The sequence below is a fragment of the Macaca nemestrina genome, chromosome 4 (genome assembly GCF_043159975.1).
Source record: "Macaca nemestrina isolate mMacNem1 chromosome 4, mMacNem.hap1, whole genome shotgun sequence".
Taxonomy (NCBI): domain Eukaryota; kingdom Metazoa; phylum Chordata; class Mammalia; order Primates; family Cercopithecidae; genus Macaca; species Macaca nemestrina.
Window position 1 is genome coordinate 24877970 of NC_092128.1, and position 21063 is coordinate 24899032.

The following is a 21063-nucleotide window of genomic DNA, read 5'->3' on the forward strand; positions in this document are numbered from 1 at the left end:
AAATAAAAAAGAAATGAATACAGGTAAAAAAGGACTCAAGAGAAAATGATGAATATTTAAGATAAAGAAGACTCAACACACAACAGTCTTCCTTGACAAAATAAACAGAACAAGGAAACAGGGTAATGATAAAAACTACAATTACAGTGTAAAGTATAAGTGTATCACACACTGTTATCCATATACAAGAACTCAGGAAATACTGTTTCTATAATCCTTTTTGTAGCTAGTAAAGAATAAGCTTAGACAACAAAAAACTAGAGCAGTGTTGACCTATGGTCTAATGATAAGTATTAAGCATGTACATACTTGAGAACTAAGGTAAAATAATTTGAAGGTAAAATGAGAGTTAAAAAGGAGAGTATTCAATGACTATGCTTTGATAGTGTAGCTGTGAATCCATAAATAATGGGGGGAGAACATTTGTAAAAAACGTTCTTAACTATTTTTCGGTTTTCATAATGGGTGCTGGTGGTATTAGTATTGTTATTCTGAGACTGTTCTGTGTGTAAGGTGGGATAAATCAAAGGAGTAATTTAATGGGAGATTGTATCATCTCCTGTGTCTTTCAGAATCAGGGTTCTCAGTGTGGAAGAAAGAGAAATACATAATAGAAAAAAAACTTAAGTAAAAATCTTGAAAGTCATGAATTTTAATTAGAAATATTAACTGAATTCATGAAATATTTTATCTCTCTACCTAAAAGACATAGAAACGACAACCACCTCAATAGTAATGAACATCCCTGGTAACAACAATGTGTTCTTGCACTACCATTTCTCACTTAAAGAAACCAAGATTTCTCGAAGAAAAGACTGATTCCAGGTCTGGGATAGGGAAAGTACAAGAAAGCATGGATTATCTTGTCATAACAGACAGTAAGACAGCTATGAGACTCCACAGGGCATGTTAATGGACACAGATGTCAACTTGAACAGGCTTCCATTAGCCAAAGGTAAGATAATATGAATTTCAATAAGGATAAAAAATGTGGTGGGTGGTATCCTTCAAATATGCTTAAATGAAGATCATAATGATCATAAATGATAATTTAAAATTAATTGGTCACCTTCAGAGAATAAATGGGAGCCAATTCATTATCTTGAAAAAAGCATTAGCTGGGCATGGTGGCTCACACCTGTAATCCCAGCACTTTGGGAGGCCAAGGTGGGCACATCACAAGGTCAGGAGTTCGAGACTAGCCTGGCCAATATGGTGAAACCTCGTCTTTACTAAAAATACAAAAATTAGCCGGGCATGGTGGCAGGCACCTGTAGTTCCAGCTACTCAGGAGGCTGAGGCAGGAAAATCACTTGAAGCCGGGAGGTGGAGGTTGCAGTGAGCCCAGATTGTGCCACTGCACTCCAGGCTGGGCAACAGAGTGAGAGACTGTCTCAAAAAAAAAAAAAAAGAAAAAAAGAAAAAAGCATTTAGCCTGCTGATCCTATAAGAACTGATGAGAGATGAAAGAAGCATCTCTTCATAGTATTATTCCAACTAATAAAAGAAAATGAAATGATAGAATTACAAAATAATCAGTTTTCAATCCTCAACATATTAATTGAACTAGGTATTGAACAAATAGCTAATACAATAACCATAAGTGTAAGAAATTTCTTCTGCTAGCTTCTTTTGAATTTCTGCCTTCAAATCCTCTTAGTGTTAAATTCTTCCTGTCACTGAAAGAAAACAGTACCTGATAAACTATTCAGAAAAGAAGCTTGTTTTTACTTTTCAGAGCTAGATATCTGTATGGCCCTATAGGCGCATACGGGTGTAGGAAACTTCTGCTGGAAGAACATCACAAAAAGAGAAAAACAGATGTTATTTACCCTTTAATGAAAAATAAATACCACTATTTACTGCCTTGCTAAAGGAACAGATCCTGAGTCTGAACAAACTTCTGGATCCAGCTGCCAATTGCAGGAAATTCAGGGGCAGAAGAACATGATGAATGGCACCATAAGCATGCAACTGGCAAAACCCAAAGTGTGGGAGACGCTACAATCTAAACAGAGTCCTTTAACAGGAACTTGTAAAGAAAAGAAAAGGCTGGGTGGAGAACCTGTAGATTAAAAGATACTGTAAATATATATTATTTCTTTTAAAATAGACAAGACTAAACTAGAATCTAAGGATGCACACTTGTGCAATAAAACCAAAAAGGACTATAAGGAATTGGTTACTATAGAGTCAGAATGATGGTTTCCTTTGGAGGGAGGGAGTGTAGGATGGGGCTCATGGGAGGGCTTCTGGAGTAACATGTCCCAACTTGGGGAGTGGTGACAAGGAGATTTGCCTTATAATAATCTATATATTTATTTTACTTGTTTTTTAATTTTATAATTTAAGAAAGGGTAAGAAAATATATTGTATTATGATAACATGGAACTTAAATAAAATATGAGGTAGAAGATTGGGACTTGAGGAAGAATTAAAATATCACTGTGCTTCTTACCTATTAATATCTTACTAAAAATGTGATATCTTATTATGCAAATTACATTTGTTCTAGCATTGCCTTGATTTAGCAAATAAAAATATAATATTGATACTTACTGAGCACTTAATATATTCCAGGAAATTTAACATCAACTAACCTAGGACTTGATTACTATTATCTCTACAGATAAGAAAACTAAGACTCAGAGAAGACATGTGACTTGCCCAAGTGACAGTGCTCTAAACTATACTTCCCCCTATTCCTTCATTCATTCAACAAGTATTACCTGAGCACTACTGTGTGCCTACCATTGTATAAAATAATGAATACATCAGGGAGTAACAATGATTTCTGCCTTTGGAGGATTTATAGTCTAACAGGGGGAGACCAACGACCAGCATAATAGATAATCAAATAGACTAATACATTAGAGGGTGATATGAATTTTCCAAAAAAAAAGTAGAGCAGGGAAAAGGGGCTAGGGAGGGCCAAGGAAGGACACAGAGTAGGGGATACAGGTTGCAGTATAAATTAGGGTTTCAGGGCAGAGAGTATAGAGGTGGTAAAATGTAAGTTAATAGTTGAAGGAGGAAAAGGAGTCAGCCATGTGGCTATCTGGGGAAACAGTGTTCCGGAAAGAAGAAACAGTTAGTGCAATGACTCTAAGGCAGGAGTGCTGGTGGGTTAGAGGTAAAATCACTTGCCAGTGTCAGCAGAGCTGAGGTAGGAAGAGGAGTAGTAGGAATGAGATCGGAGACACCAAGGGAACAAGATCATGCAGGAGTTTGCAGGAAACTGAAAGGCACTGAGCAACATGGAAGCAAGTGCAGGTGTTTGAGAAGAGGGGGCTCATGATCTGACTTAGGTTTGCAATTGATCATTCTGTCTTCTGTGTTTGCAAATAGCCTATAGGGGCAGGGGTAGAACCAAAGAGACCACTTAAGAGGTGGCTGCTGTGATCTAGGTGACAGATAATGGAAGAGTAGACCAGGACAGTGGGCAGATTCTGGGTTCCAGAATAATTTGAAGGTAGGGCCAGTAGAAGTTTTTAACAGATTGGATATTGGGTTGGGAGAGAAAGGAGGACGTTTTTGGTCTGATAACTGCAAATACAGAGTTTGCATCAAATAAGATGAAGATTTAGGGCAACAATCAGTATTTCGGGTTTGAAAGAAGTGAGTGTAGATAGGAAAACAGTGGAAGAGAAAGGAAGAAAAGGAAAAAGGAGAGAAGGGAAGGGAAAAGAAAGAAAGGGAAGGACAAAGAATTGAGCCCTGAGATACTCCAATATCAAGAAATTGGAAAGAAAAAGAGAAAGGAGACCCAAAAGGAACAAGAGAAGCAGACGGGGAAACACAAATTTAATTAAATGGCTCAGACAATAAATCTATTCTTAGAAGAACAAATTTATCATGAGAAGGAACATGATGCTAATTTTAGGAGGACTAGTGTTACAGTAAGATAGTCATTCTATAATCAATTCCCTGCCCATCTACCAGTTAGAAACAACAGTGAAGAAAGGAATCAAAGGAAAACTTTGGAGGAAGGGTTCTAGTATATCACAAATCATTCCTTTGTCCATTCACTTTTACTCATTCATAGGTTCAGCAAAATTTATTGAAACCATGCAGGGGGTCAGACAACCACACCAGATGTTGGGAAACCATCATTGAACAAAGCAGAGTATCTCATCTCAGGAAGACCAGTGTGTGAGATCGCTAAGAGACTGGGAAACTGCAGTAGATTGTGGTATCTGAGGGTCATATAATGCTTAGAAAAAGGGATATTGGGAATTGGCCTCATGAAGAGCAGGAGAACAGGTTTGAGATGCTGATCTGTGCCCCTATGAACCTAACCGAAACTTTTTTTTATGACAAAAGACATATTGAAAATGAAACAGTTTAGAGCAGGGGTGTCCAATCTTTTGGCTTCCCTGGGCCACATTGGAAGAAGAATAATTGTCTTGGGCCACACATAAAATACACGAACATTAACAATAACTGATGAGATTAAAAAAAATACATTACAAAAGAAATCTCATAATGTTTTAAGAAAGTTTATGAATTTGTGTTGGGCTGCATTCAAAGCTGTCCTCGACCACATGTGGCCGGCAGGCTGTGGGTTGGACAAGCTTTGTTTAGAGCCATGAGGATCCTGAGTTTAAATTAGACATAAAGAGCAGAGAACAAAGATACTGGATATCAAATGTATTCTCTCGAGATTCACATTGATGCCTGGGTGACAGAGCAAGACCCCATCCCCCCCAAAAAAAAAAAAAAAATTCACATTGATGTATCAATACTGAAAAATGCACCTGAGTAGAAGAAGGCATTTTTCTTCTGAAATCAAAATAGACATTCCTAAGCTGTGTGATCCTTGGACAAGCAGCCTCTCTTCCCTGAGCTGACTTGGGTCCTGAGAGTATTGAAAGGAAATGGTGCTTAATACTTTGTCAACACAGGTCCACTTTGTCATTTCCCCTTCGTACAGTTTGTACTTACAGGATTGTACTGGCCTTGTCTGCTGTACACATATATTTGCTAAATTGTCTCTCAATTAATTGGTCATTCAGCAATTTTTCTTTCTGGAGAATTGGCTCTCAGTGACTTGGCCTGCTTCAGGGGTAAGGGTGTTGAAGGAGCTGGTTGAAGAAACAGATATGATGGAGGTAAAGAAAGTCAAGCTTCTTCTAGAAGGCAAAACCTAGTCACAATAGCAAATCCAGAGCAAGAAACCTTAACTAAGTCAGCACAGCCTTCATGTATGCTTTCCAGGGAGCCAACCATGCAAAGAGCATTGGGTTACTATCAGGGAGGGAGACTGAAGTATAATGATATCTGACAAATAACACACAAGAAGTTAGACATCTGTAACCTATACATGAGTGTTGCAGAAATAAAAACCTCTCACTGATAGAGTTGGTCATTTATTTTTTGCAACAGTAAGAAAAGAGCTGTGCACTTTTTTATTCTCAAACCTGCAAAGAAAAATGTTTAAGTGTTTAAGAAGTAAGGCTGATTAAAATTACATTTACAGTTCTCTAAGATTCTCTTAGAGATATTCAAATTAATGTGCTTTGGGTGTCATTCAGAAAAGTAAGTACCATTTAAGATAGGAAGAGAGAAGAAATAAAGCAACAAAGAATTGTATAAGCAAGGAGTGAGAAAATGAGTAAACTGGATATTTTATTAAATTATCTAAATTCATATAAATTATGATCACATTTACAGAAAGAATTTTATATTTATAAATGATTGGAGTAGCAATCAAGACATGTGATGTTAGCAGATTTTGTTCAGATTGAAGAGTAAAAAATAATATTTGTGGGCATTTCTTCCTAACAAAGACAAGTCATTTAGGTTCTAGAGGAAACCTCCAGTGACTTTAGGAATAGGAAATAAAAAGCCTGGTGCAGTGGCTCACGCCTGTAATCCCGGCACTGTGGGAGGCCGAGGTGGGTAGATCAGGAGGTCAGGAGTTCGAGGCCAGCCTGACCAACATGGTGAAACCCAATCTCTACTAAAGATACAAAAAATTAGCCACGTGTGGTGGTGAGTGCCTGTAATCCCAGCTACTCAGGAGGCTGAGACAGGAGAATTGCTTGAACCCAGGAGGCAGAGGTTGCAGTGAACTGAGATCGTGCCATTGCACTCCAGCCTGGGTGACAAGGTGAGACTCTGTCTCAAAAAAAAAAAAAAAAAAAGATTAAAAATAACTATCAGTATATTGGAAGTCAGTAATACTGAGGATTTTCTACTCAAAGAAAGAAGGTAGTAGTAAGAGGACTAGGGATACACTGACCTTATCCCATCAGTACAAGTAGGCCAGAGGATCTCACTACTAGAATATTAATTCTATCAGGACAGGGACCAGGCCCATATTGTTCTAGTGTCTGCAGCAGGGTCTGATCAGCAAATGTCTGCTCATATTGAAAAAGCAAATCAATATCCTACATACATGATAGGAATTCAACAAATATAAAATGGGTAGATAAATAAATGAGGAAACGGGAAGAAGGCAAAAGAAGGGAAGAAGGGATAGGGAGGGAAAGGAAGGAAGCGAGGAGGAAGAGAGGAAGGAAGGAAGAGAAAAATGAAAGGAAGGGAGAGCGAAAGTAAAGAAGGAAGGGAAAAGGAAGATAAGAAGGAAAGAAGGGAGGAGGGGAGAGAGAAAGGGAGGAACGAAGGGAGGAAGAGAGGGAGAAAGGGAGGAAGGAAGGGAAGAAGGGAGAGAGGGAGGGAGGGAGGAAGGAAGGAGGGAGGGAGGGAGAAAACAAGGAAGGAAGGAAGAAAGGAAAGAAGGGAGAAAGGAAAGAAGAAAGGAAGAGAGGAGAGAAAAAAAGAAGGAAGGAAAGTCCTTTTGAATATGGGAATGGAGACGATGGCTATGAGAGCAAAGGCTCTTTCTAAGCTTGATCAACTAGCAATGACATAATGAATTTATCTGCCAACAAACTATCACAGACCACAGACATTACTTTCTTACGTGGCCACACCTCCCCTGACTCATTATTTCACTTTTCTCAGATTTATGTCCAGTGGGGTGGTAAGCTGAGTCTCCCCCTAATCTGGACTACTGCCATGGATCCTCACTCACTTCAAATCCTTCAGATGGATCATCAAGTTGGACTCTGGCTGGTTTGGGCTTCAGCATCACCCTTGGATCCTTGCCTTATAGATTACTCTTAATTTTTCAAACTACAGCCCTTAGAAAATCCTACCCAATCCCAGAGTGGCTTATGTTAACTCACTGTGGCTTGTCCAGCTAATGAACAGAACAAATAGCATTCCAGTTCACCAGGTGGCCTCCTAAACCTCACAAACAATTGCCAGCGTCTCCAGGTCCCTCAAGACCCTTTTCAACTATTACCACATCTTCCCCCTCTGGAGATAAGCACTCTCCTGACTTTTACAGTAACTACTTCTTCTTTATAGTTTTATCACCTAAATGTGCATCCCTAAATATCATGGTTTAATATTGCCTGTTTTAAATTGTATATTAATGGAATCAGATGGCACGTATAGCATGTATTCTTTTGCATTAGAATTCTTTAGTTCAACAGTATGTTTGTGAAATACAACCAAGAAGTGTGTTGGTTTACATTACTGTACATATTTTATTATATGATGATTCAAAAATTTACATAGCCATTCTTCTGCTGATGGACATGTGAATTTCTAGTTTAGGGCTATTATGAACAATGCTACTATAAACATTTTTGTACATATCATTTGGTGCACATAACCACTCATTTCTATTGGGTATATACACAAGAATACCACGGTTGAGGTGTAGGGTATATGCATGTTCAACTTTAGTAAATAGTGCTCAACTATTTTCCAAGGTATACCAATTTAATTTCCCATCTGTTGTCTTATAAGAATTTCCATTGCCCCACATATTGATAGTCTTTATAATTTTAGTACTTTTAGTTTATGCATAGTAGTATCTCATTGCGATTATATTTTGCATTTCCCTGATTAGTAATAAGGCTGGGTATCTCTTCATAAGAATATGGGCTATTGGATATTACTTTGTGAAGGGATTTTCCTATGGGTTACCTATGTTTTTTTCTTAATAATTTGTAGGAGTTCTTTATATATTTTGGATACACTTTGTTGATTGTTATGGCAAATGTCTCCTCACTCTCTGTAGTCTTTTTTGTTCCCTCCTTAATGCTGTGTTTTCAATTAACAGGAGATCTTAGTTTTATGTACTAAAAAATATTTCAGATTTTTCCTTTGAAATGAATGATTTTTGTGTGACATTTAAGAAATCTTGACCTCAAGATCATAAAAATATTATCTTACATTATTTTTTGATTATTATTTTGCTTTTCACATTTTATAGACAATCTACCTTAACTGTTATATATGGTGTGAGATCAGGGTTAAATCTAATTTTGTTCCTATTTATATCTAATTAATGCTATACAAAAGGCATCATTTTCCTACTGCTCAGCAGTGTCACTTTTTTCATAAATCAGCTTTCCATGTGTGCATGGATCTATTTCTGGGCTGTTATTTATTTTACTTGTCTATTTTAGTGGTGATACCAGCATTTTCAGATACATATTAAAATCAGATTATTAATTTCCACAAAAATGTGAGAATGTTTTTGACTGGATTGCTTTGAATGTATAGACCTAGTTGAAGAAAGCAGACATTTGTATAATATGGAGCCATGCAATCCATAAACATGGTCTATCTCTCCACTTTTTAGGTCTTTAATTTTTCTAGAAAATGTGTTTTACATTTTTCTGAGTAGAAGCATTGCACACCTTTTATTAATTTGTTTTTAAATATTTGACACTCTGGATGTTACCGAATATGTGTGTGTGTGTGTGTGTGTGTGTGTGTGTGTGTGTGTGTGTGTGTTTGTTTTTTGAGACAGAGTCTCCCTCTGTCACCCAGACTGGAGCGCAGTGGTGTGATCTCAGCTCACTGCAACCTCTAGTCTCCCAGGTTCAAGTGATTCTCATGCCCCAGCCTCCCATGTAGCTGGGACTACAGACATGTGCCACTACGCCTGGCTAATTTTTGTATTTTTAGTAGAGATGGGGTTTCACCATGTTAGCCAGGCTGGTTTCAAACTCCTGACATCAAGTGATCCTCTCATCTCAGCCTCCCAAAGTGCTGGGATTACAGACGTAGGTCACTGCACTCACCCTGAATATATATTTTTAAAAAATTAAATATATTTAAAATTATTGCTATTAGGTAGAAATTTATTTTTATATGTTTTATGTTTCTAATAATCTTGTCAAATGCATTTATTAACTATTTTCAAGCTTTACACCATTTATTTCTTGTTTATGCTTTATTGCACAGGCTATGACCTCTGATACCATGTTGAATTATTTATTTATTATTCTACTCCTTCCCCCAATTAGACTAAAAAAATACATTTCCTAATCTTCTTTTAGTATCATCCTAGAGATTAAAATATTTTCTTGACTCATCAAAATCTGATAATCTGATATTATTATAGTTACCCTCTTCTTAGACTTCAAATGCAAGGATTCTAAAACATTTCATCTCCATTTATATCCTTCTTGACTTACTATAATTGTTGTCATAAATTTAGTTTTATTTTTAATTTTTATATTTTAATTAAACTTTTTTATTGAGGTAAAATATACACATATAATTTACTGTCTTTACCATTTGTAGGTGTATAGTTCAGTGGTATTAAATACATTTACATTTTTCCCTTCATTCCACATATTTTAATTTTATACATTTTAATTCTATATATTGTTAAAGCCATTGCTGTTTTATACAGTCAACAACCCTTTAGATTTACTCATGTATTGCAGATTTACTCCTGTATTACCCTTTGTCTTGTTCTTCATTTTTTTCTCTATCTATGACGCTGTCTATCTGAAATCATTTTCATTCTGCCAAAAGAGAATTCTCTAGTGTTTCCTTTCATGTAGGCTTCCTGTGACAAATCCTGTTTCTTTGTCTGGAAATACCTTTAATTCACCTTCATTTTTGAATGATGTATTCACTGGGTACAAAATTCTAGGTTGGCAATAATTTATCACTTTAAAGATATTCTCTGTCTTCTTGCTTTCATGATATCTTTTGGAAAGTCAGCTGTTAACCTAATATTACTTTTTTGAAAGTAATTTTATCCCCTATGACTGCTCTTTAGATGTTTTCCTTTGTTTTTAATTTTAGTACAATATGATTTCAAAACAAATATGTGTCTAAGTTGGGTTTTTAAGATTTATTTAATCTATGGCTTGATGACTTTTATCAGGACCATAAAGTTTCAACCATTAGCTCTTCAAATCTTGTTTCTGTTCCATTTCTTCTCTCCTTTTAGGATTCAATAACACATGTTAGAACTTCTCACATTTGCTTTATGTCTCTTACTCACTCTTCCACTGTATTTCCCATCTTATGTTTCTAAGATTTATTTTTCCTATCAACTTTTCAGTCTATTAATTCTCTCTTTAGCTGTGTCTAATGGGGTATCAATTTCAGTTACTGTTTTCCCCCAGGTTTTTACCATTTCCATTTAGTTAGTTTTTATTGTCTCCACTTTTGCTGAAATTTATATTTTTGTCTTATATCTTGGACATTATAAACACAGTCACATTAAAGTCTTGCTTTGTTAACATCGATGCTTGAAGGCTTCAAAATATGTATTTAAAATCTGGAGGCTCTTGTAGGCCTGTTTCTATCATCTGGGGATTCTGTTATTTTTAGTTCAAGTTTTTCCATGTCCTTATGTGCCTAGTTATTTTTCATTATGCATTAGACAGTGTATTTACAACATTATTTATATATATTTTTTCTGCCATGGACCTAGGGACATCTGGGATCTTTTGAATATAATTGCAGGAATAAGAGTACTTTAACTGTGGCTCCTATGAAGTCCTGACTACTTTTTGTTCACCTTTACTCCAAGGTTGCAGCCCTTTGGTTACCAACCTAAAGAAAGCATCATTCACTAAGTTTACCTCCTTGATGGACCTCATATTTGATGTTATTGTCCTAGTTCCACAAGACTCTCAAAGTGTCAAGTCAGCCTTCAGCCATGTCTACCTCAATTAGCAAAGGTCCACAGGAGTAAGTGCCCTCTGGTACCAGGTTCACCTCTCAGGATCATCCTCCCCTAATTCCTGGCCAGATAAACTTTCTCTTATGTTTATTCTCTAATCCCTTCAAGTAGATATTTTTTTAATCCAGATTTTCTAGCTGTTCTCAGCAAGAAGGTTACTCCAAATTACCAGGTCTGCCTTTAGTGGAAGCAGAAGTTCAATTAACCACTTTTCAGGTATCTGAAGGTTCTTGGTGACACGGGGATGCCGATGATCCCCCAAAGGAGAGCTGCTGTTCTTGAATATAAAGAAGTACAGCTGAGGGCCTGAGCCCTTCCTCACTCCCTGCCTATCATCACCGCCATAGCGACAACATTTGTTCTGTAGTCAATCATTTACAAAGAAGTTTCATATGGATTTGACACCATGACATTGTAAGATAGGTATTATTATTTCTCTGTATGTACTTTACAGAAGAGGAAATGGCATCTCATAGCAGATGAGTGGCTTTTGTAAGATCACCCAGTAGATGGCAAGACTGTCACATTGATTCAAAAGTTAGTGCATTTTTCCTCTTGGGTCAAGAAAAATGGGTCAAGAAGCCAGTAGTTAAATGGAAATAGACATGAACATAGACCAAATACACACATAAACATGTACTTACCCAGCTAGTTATGACATGTGCCATATGTGACTACCAAGAAATAAGACTGGTTCCTTAAGACATACACAAAACCAGCCTCGTTATTTTGTAATCACAGCTCACACACATGTCACTGCACGCAATGGCCAAGGGAAGAGAGAATATTAGATTACAGAAGCAGTATGGACAAGGCCTCATGTACACAGTGAGTTTTGAGGTGGATTCGAGCAGGAAAGAAAGAATGCAATCTTTGACATAAGTGAGAATGGTGCTTCAGAGAAACAGAACCAGAACCAGAAACACACACACACACACACACACACACACACACACACACAGAGGAGATGGGAATTGCTACCTTGTCCATCACTGTCAAAGCCCTCTTAATAGTTTGCAAAAGAAAATATAAATACATTAAATGTACACTTAAGACACCAAAAAGCACAAAAATGCCTTTTTTCTTTTGGATAATTTAAGATAAAGTTTTTTGACAAAGGCAGCTGCAATTACTTTCTTCCATCCACTAAAAAGTTCCAAAAAGACATGGAAATTTACCTTGGGAAGGCAAGAGAAGAGAAACAACATCTTCTCCTTCGGGTTGCAGTGAGGGGTATGTGAGACATCCTACACAAAAGCTCTTTCTAAATTATAAATGCTGCATAAAGGCAATGTATGTTCTCTAACACACGTCACAATGTCTCACTGAAACTTCTGTTGTGATGGTCTTAAAAAGGTATATTGCTTGTTTTGCAGCATTATACCAGCTGTGCAAAAGGTTAACAACCCATGAGATCTCCTAAAATGGGATAAATACTTGCAAATTCCAAGAGCACTGAATCCATAATCTTTAAAAGAAAAATGAGGCACCAAACATAATCTTAGGTGAATTCACCCATACATATGACAAGAGCAATTCAGTTATTACATTTGCCCTAATTTCGTAAGAGTGAATCTGTTAGTTCTGAGGGGGTTTGATTTGCTTTTCTATGAAACTACCTTGTTACGTTTGTATTTCCACCTAAACTACTAGCACTGAGAGGCACAGGCATCAGAACCTCAGGGCTCTGCAAATTACTACCATCAGGGGTCAGTAAATGCCACAGTGCTGACACTGGACACAACACAGGCTCCACACAGGCTTCCAGATGCTATGGATTATGGGGGCTGCTCAGTTTCTCAGGGAGGGGCACTGCAGGCAAGGAGCAATCCGGTGTCAAACTTCATGAAACTCTTTCCAGTAACAGGTGGCCTGGGATATCGGTCCTTTCCCCCATCAGTCATCACCAGGGTGGCCCCTTCCACTCTCACAGATTTTTTATCCTCTCTCCGGTTTCCCCATACTGTCTTCATTTTATATTAAAACGTTAGAACTGAATCACAGTTAAGAGCACAGAGTGGGTTTTTGTTTTTTGTTGTTGTTGTTTTTTTCCAGTTCTGTTCCCTTGTCCCCACCCCTTAGTACCTTATTGCCCTTGACCAGCGCTTTTTTTTTTTTTTTTTTTTTTTCGAGACGGAGTTTCACTCTTGCCCAGGCTAGAGTGCAGTGGCGCAATCTCCACTCACTGCAACCTCAGCCTCCTGGGTTCAAGCGATTCTCCTGCCTCAGCTTCCTGAATAGCGAGGACCACAAGCACGCGCCACCACACCTGGCTAATGTTTTATATTTTTAGTACAGACAGGGTTTCACCATGTTAGCCAGGATGGTCTCGATCTCTTGACCTCATGATCCGCCCGACTCAGCCTCCCAAAGTACTTGGATTACAGGCGTGAGGACTGCTCCCAGCCGACCAGCACTCTCTTTAATTAGGCCCCACTATTTTCTAACAGGTGATATTTAGATTGGACTTTTTTTTTTTTTAGCTTTTATTTTAAGTTCAGGGGTATATGTGCAGGTTTGTTAGGTGAACTTGTGTCATGGGGATTTGTTGTACAGATTATTTCATCATCCAGTTATCAAGCCTAGTATCCATTAGTTATTTTTGCTGACCATCTCCCTCCTCCCACCCTCCACCCTCTGAAGATCCCATTGTGTGCTGTTCCCTTCTATGTGTCCATGTGTCCTCATCATTGATAAGTGAGAACATGTGGTGCTTGATTTTCTGATCCTGCATTAGTTTGCTAAGGACAATGGCCTCCATGTTCCTGCAAAGGACGTGATCTCCGAACACATTTAAATAAACTATGAATACCCATTAAGTGGAAGAGGGGTGCAAGTCAGTGGTGTGTGCTTCTGCCTATGAGTGTGAATCCAGCTGTGCGTCAGGACAGCTCACCTGGTAAATGGGCTGCCTCTGATTGTCAGGGCGCAGGCTTAACACTAAGGAATAAATAGGTGGACAGGATTTAGTGGCCTGAAGGTTTGCACTCTGGATTTCCATGTCCCAAGGGAACATTAAAACACTGATGCTGTATTTGAAAGTCCAAGAAGCATCAAGCCACACCATCCAAGAAGGCTGGAATACCAAGGGCAGAAGAGAAAGCTGTGGACTGATCTGGAAAGAGGTGGATTTCCCAGGACCAGAAGGATGGAGAGTGGTAGGTTCCTCATGTAGAGGGAGCCTTACCTGTTGACTTCCACCCATTACCCCAGGTATAGCAAGATGTCAGGGGTAGGTATTAGGAAAAAACCTACTAGTTAGTTGGGCTCATTGACTCATGTCTGTAATTCCAGCACTTTGGGAGGCTGAGGAGAGACGATCACTTGGGGCCAGGAGTTCAAGGCCAGCCTATGCAACATGTGAAGACCCTGTCTCTACAAAATAAAAAAATAAAAGAAAAAAGCTACTAATAGTAGGAAAAGGTAGGATATGGAGAATACCAGGGCCACTGGCTCAGAATGGGATTTAGTGCCTTAGATAAGAAGCATGTCCATGGTAACCATGGTGGTTATTAAGCTAGACGCCCTTTTGCAATTTCCCAGGATGGTGGAACCCTCAGGATTCTTAAGCTTACTCCAAATATGGGGAGTGATCCACATTTCTAATGACATTTGATTTCCCACAAATCCTAGTGGGATGGGAACAATCCCAGATTTAATTAATTTTGGATAAATACGACTTTCCTACATTCAGTATCATGGAACAAATTCATCTTATTTATAGATGTTTAGTGCACGCCGACTTACCCCCTGCTGCCTCTAAGAAGCCACAGCCTAAGCCACAGGTCATGCCTTCTGCCCTGCCACAGGTGACCAGACAGGCAGGCTAATATGACCTCCACGGCATGGCTTGAAAACTCAAGCTGGGTTGGGTAGATTCCCCTGCCTTCAGCAACTTGAATTAAAGAGATGGAAGGAAGTTGCTGGGAAGAATGAGCACAGAGCCAAGAGGCCTGGACAGTCAGGGCTGGATGGCACATGAGAGCGTGCTCAAGCTAGTGGGAGCAAAGTCTGTGGGCGAGTGGAAGAGACCAGCCTGGAGAGAGAGGGCCACCACAGGCAGGAAATAGAAGCAGAGATACTGTTTCTTGCACCTAGAACACTCAAAACTATTATGACTCAGTAAGAGTAAACTGTATATAGCTATACTATATCTGTATATGCCCCAGCCTGAGACTTTTTGCCTGAAGTAATCAGTAATCAGTCTGATTCTTTTGACCACTGAACCATTGGCACTGAACACTGCCAATGGTTCTGACTTGATGCAACTATTTGTTTAGAACAGGCTATCCTTGGTGGGGCGTGGTGGCTCACACCTGTCATCCCAGCACTTTGGGAGGCTGAGGCAGGCCAATCACCTGAGGTTGGGAGTTCGAGACCAGCCTGACCAACACGGAGAAACCCCATCTCTACTAAAAATACAAAATTAGCTAGGTTTGGTGGTGCATGCCTGTAATCTCAGCTACTCGGGAGGCTGAGGCAGGAGAAGCACTTGAACCTGGGAGGCGGAGGTTGCAGTGAGTGGAGATTACACCATTGCACTCCAGCCTGGCAACAAGGGCAAAACTCCGTCTTAAAAAAAAAAAAAAAAAAAATCAACAACAACAAAAAACAGGCTAGCCTTAAGGAAACACAAACAAGGAACTGACAACCAAAACAAAAAGTTCTGTTGCTTCTGCAGCAAATTGCAATTGCAAGTAAGTCTCTGTATTCCCAGATCATCACATAAAAATGATTACAGATGGAAAACAAGTATGACCTAATCTGAATGCCGTGCCAATTTTGCATTCAATACTCCTGTGCGTGCTGCTTTCTCAAAACTTTCAAAGAATTAAGTTGGGACTAAGCGATGCGACGGGTTTAAGAAGTGCTAAGTTATAAAACACGGAATCTTTGAGTGGACTCACTTTTCAGGCTCGGCCCAAGAATACTCAAATTTATACCCTAGCAACAAGTTTTCCCTTGGAATACATCTTTCACTGCATTAATTTTCTTGTAATGCTTTTCTGTTCTTACTAAATGGAAGATTTGAATGTCAGAATTTTCACTGGGAGCCCGGGAGAAAGGTACTCACAGGATCTGATACTGAATATTCTACTTTTAGAACCAGTGTCTGTTCTCAGGGATGTACAAAGAGGCAACACCCTGTCTTCAGCTGACACTAGCGAGAGAATAATTTTGGGGAAATCTATTAGTCTCAAAATATTAAATCCTCTCTTTGTCTGACATTGTGTAGAGCCCAGTTGTTGCTTCCCCCCTTCTATCCCTCCCTTACCGCTGGTGTTTTTTTGGCTGAAAGTTTGGTCCATAATTTAACAAGGTAGTTTCTGTCTGTAGAATGCAGGAAATCACCAATATTCGAAGAACTATACTTTGTAGGATGCACTTCAGATTTCAGGTGGGATGTCTTACCATCTGGTAGGAGAAAAAAATAGGGTTTAAAATAAAAGGCATAATATAAAGGAAATTTCTGAAGGGATAGAAATGTTTTATATTTTTATTTGCCCAAACATAACAAGCTAGATACTTAAAGTCTGTGCATTTCAACTTTAAAATAAAATAAAAATATATCTTACAATAAAATAATAACTCACAATAATAAAGTCAGTCTGTAACACGTAATAGATATATCCTCTGAATATACCCAATACTTAATCAATTCAGGCTTATAAATAGAATCAAAAGAAGTAAACCATGTCAAAAACAGTGGCTTTTAGATAGTTAATTGAAAAATTACCCTTATAATGACTTTTCATTTGATGAAAGTCCAAGAGGCTAAAAGGAAAATAAACTATGCAATGCTAAGAGGCTTTGAAATAGAATAGAATGATGAGGCCACTGTTTTTGTTTTTTGGCTTTTTTTGAGAAGGAGTCTCACTCTGTCACCCAGGCTGGAGTGCAGTGGTGTGATCTCAGCTCACTGCAAGCTCCACCTCCCAGGTTCACGCCATTCTCCTGCCTCAGCCTCCTGAGTAGCTGGGACTACAGGTACCCACCACCACGCCCAGTTAATTTTTTGTATTTTTAGTAGAGATGGGGTTTCACCGTGTTAGCCAGGATGGTCTCGATCTCCTGACCTCGTGATCCGCCTGCCTCAGCCTCCCAAAGTGCTGGGATTATAGGCGTGAGCCACTGTGCCCAGCCTGAGGCCACTGTTTAACAGAATTTATTCATAAATAATATCTAATATTTCCTTTAAGACGTTAGAATGTTCAGAGACCTAGCATATAAGAATACTGTATCGGCCGGGCGCGGTGGCTCAAGCCTGTAATCCCAGCACTTTGGGAGGCCGAGACGTGCGGATCACGAGATCAGGAGATCGAGACCATCCTGGCTAACACGGTGAAACCCCGTCTCTACTAAAAAACACAAAAAACTAGCCGGGCGAGGTGGCGGGCGCCTGTAGTCCCAGCTACTCGGGAGGCTGAGGCAGGAGAATGGCGTGAACCCGGGAGGCGGAGCTTGCAGTGAGCTGAGATCCGGCCACTGCACTCCAGCCTGGGTGACAGCGCGAGACTCCGTCTCAAAAAAAAAAAAAAAAAAAAAAAAAAAAAAAAAAGAATACTGTATACATTTGTATTACTGCTCATTCACAGAGGGGCTAGGAGTAAATAGCTTTGGCTATATGGGAGCATCAACGCTTTCAGGAGTGTTGCTTTTAAAGTTGCTAAAATAAACGATATCCACATGTACCTTCAGTCAATATGATGGACTGAGCAGAAGCGGAAAACTACCCCCACCCAAAGATGAGAAAAACACTAATGTATAACATAAACTTGTTTTGTTTTTAATACGTAGTAAGGCAGAAACCAAGAAAGAAAATTTTCTAGATACTACAAGTGTAGTGAAGGCTCGAAGTCAGAGGAGTGGGAATTGATGCTAAGAGGTCAGAGGGCATCGGGGGCTGAGGTTTGAACACGTGGTCTGAGAGGGGAAGCCACAGTCCCTGCATGCTTGGCATACAAGACCTGACTTGGCCAGGTACGATGGCTCACACCTGTCATCCCAGAACTTTGGGAGGCCGAGATTGGCGGAACACTTGAGCCCAGGAGTTTGAGACCAGCCTGGCCGACAGGGTGAAACCACTTCTCTACAAAAAATACAAAAATTAGCCTGATGTGGTGGTGTATGCCTGTTATCCCAGCTAATTGGGAGGCTAAGGTAGGAGGATCACTTGAGATCAGGAGGTAGAGGCTGCAGTGAGCCATGATTCTGCCACTGCACTCCAGCCTGGGTGACAGAGTGAGACCCTGCCTCAAAACAACGACGACCAAAAAAAAAAAAAATGAAAAGAAGAAGAAGGAGCAGGAAGAAGGGAGGAGGAAGAAGGGAGAAGGGGAGGGAGGAGGAAGAAGGGAGGAGGGGAGGGAGGAAAAGAAGGAGGAGAGGAAGAGAAGGAGAAGGAGAATGAGAAGAAGGAGGAGAAGAAGGAGAAGAAGGAGGAGGAGGAGGAGACCTGCACTGTTTGAAAAGGTGACAAGTTGGAAAAGGGGTATCTGGAAATGTCAGTCCACAGACGTAGGGGCTTTGTCTGGGGACAGATTCTTACTTAACCAGACGATAGAAACACCTGTGGGAAATCAGACTCTACTTTGGTTTTGAACTTCACCCAAATTGTGTGGCAATCCCAAACCAGTAACACAAGGTTAAAGTTGTTGCAGACAAGTACAAGTATTTAATCATGGTAACGAAGTCTAAAGTTCCACCTAGGCCCTGTCTTGAGAAAGGGAGCTTGAACAGATGTAACAAATGGGTGAGGACTATATCCAAAGAATTTCAGGTAATAGAACAATCTACAAAGGAATATTAAAGAAACTGTGTTTAATCACAAAGCGATAAAATGAAACGACTGTATGCAGAAGCATTCTCTGTTGAATCTCTGTGATAAAAGTCACTTGACCCACATTTATTGTGCACCTGCTATGTGCTGGCTGTTGCTCTGGATGCTGGGGATATAGCAGTAAATAAAAGTTCGTGACCTGTGGGGATTACATGCTAATATTGGAGTCAGACAAATAACACATTAAATAACGTCAGGTAATGACAAGTGTGATGAAGAAACAGAAAGCCGGATGAGGGGACAGCATGAGAGATGGCATGGTGGTCAGAGGAAGTCCACCTAAGGTGGTGACATCTGAACACATACTAAAAGGCATAAAGAAGAATCGCATTCAAACATCTGGGGGAAACTATGTGAGACCGAAAAAGTGGCTGGTATAAGAACGTAGATGTATCCTTAACATAACTGCATCACAGTAAAGAACTCAGTGTGGCTGAGGCAGAAACAGAGAGAGAGAGAGAGAGAGAGAGGAAGGAGGCGCATCCTGTGCTAATTTATCTTTTGGAAAAAACCCCTTGTCCTGTTGATGTCACTCTAAGTACAGAGCATTAGGAAAAAGACTAGATGAACTGGAACCATATCAATAAGATAGAATTTAAAGAAATAAAAGCTATATTCACTGAAATAATTTCCATAGAATAGATCCTACATAATATATAAAAGTTTATTCAAAATATAGTTTTTGTGTCCGGGTTCCTTTTTCCAGTTTTCTAAGACATAAGCTGTCTGTACTGTGGTGTAAACAAGTCAAGTTCCATCTGATGACACAATGCAGCTATAATTCCAATAATTTAATGTCTTAGTGATTTCTCAGCAACAAAACATTCTGGGTAAAGATAATGTGTTTAGATTACTATTAAACTACATTGTAATACTACCACTTTAACGACTTGAACTCCTATAATAAAGAGTTTCATACAGTTCTTAATATATTGTCTAATGTCTTAATACATCAATGGACAAAAGAGCTTACTTCCCAATTTAAGGAGAAAACCATAATTACCAATGTTAGAACACCATGCAACAAATTTTCTTAATGTGACTTTATTCAAGCTATCTAAATTAAAGTCAACCTTGAGGCAACATTTTAAATATATATAAACTACTTTACAGTCCACAAAAAGAACCAAGTTCTTCAGTATATATGCTAGTTAAATTTCTTTAAATACCTGCAATGAAGCATAAATGAATTTAATGATCCAAGGCAGATTTTTAAAGTTATTTTATGGATTAGTATCATTACAAATGCAGGAAAATGTAAATGAAGTATCTGGAACAACTGGAACCACATTTCAAATTAATTCTAAATGGCTTAGATCTTTTATGTTAGACATACTCTTTTGAAGTCAAACGAATTAAAATAATATTTGTATAAAACATTTAAAAAGAATAAGCATAAAATCCAAACTAAACACCAAAAGCAGTAGAGGCCATGTACCTAAGAATAAAAGATTTGTACGTATATTTAACATTATATCATCAAACAGACTAAATAGGGCCATTTACTGCATTAAGGAAAGTTAAAAATAGAAGATGTTGATGATCTGGTATCACAGGCATGTAGCCAGGTCAATAATTAGTGATGAACTTACCATTTGGGGGTCAGATTATAAATATTTTGAAAAACAAAATCTCTATTTTAATGACAAGTGTTTCTACATTAATAAGATTTCTTATATAGCAAGGCAATTTAGTCATTCTCCTGTCCAAAAATATGACTGATTACTTTTCAATATGAGCTTTTGAGCTTTTGACATTTAAATAAAACCTTGCAAAAAAAAAAATGTATCAACACTAGAGCTGATCTCTCTTTGAAAGCACTTAGAAATGGATGACTTGGAAACAGACTTTAATTTAAAAAAAAAAAAAAAAAAGTCCTCAGATGCACAGACGACTTCAGAATCACTTATTTTTTTTCCCCCACTCAAATGGGGCTTTGTAATCCCAGCACTTTGGGAGGCTGAGGCAGGCGGATCACTTGAGGTCAGGAGTTTGAGACCAGCCTGGCCAACATGGTGAAACTCCGTCTCTACTAAAACTATAAATATTAGCTGAACATGGTGGCATGTGCCTGTAATCCCAGGTACTTGGGAGGCTGAGGCAGGAGAATCACTTGAACCCGGGAGGTGGAGGTTGCAGTGAGCTGAGATCGTGCCACTGCACTCTAGACTCCAGCCTGGGAGTCCTCCAGGCTGGACTCCATCTA

At 38.9% G+C, this 21063-nt stretch overlaps 1 protein-coding gene across 9 annotated transcripts in view; it reads right to left on the reverse strand.

The window, feature by feature from the left end:
• The window catches only part of LOC105471353 (leucine rich repeats and guanylate kinase domain containing), a 138762-nt gene that overhangs the window by 17945 nt on the left and 99754 nt on the right, over positions 1-21063 (reverse strand). For 6 of the 9 annotated variants that reach the window (XR_011621963.1, XR_981088.2, XM_011723804.3 and 3 more), the window contains one exon: positions 16293-16432. Coding sequence is in view for 5 of the 9 variants with exons in the window: in XM_011723804.3 (XP_011722106.2) it covers positions 16293-16432 (140 nt within the window). In the remaining 4 variants the exon portion in view is untranslated. Of the gene's footprint in view, positions 1-4786; positions 4859-4944; positions 5085-16292; positions 16433-19631; positions 19684-21063 lie in introns of those variants that run through there. The other 3 variants (XR_011621964.1, XR_003015792.2, XM_011723809.3) reach the window with 3 other exon arrangements.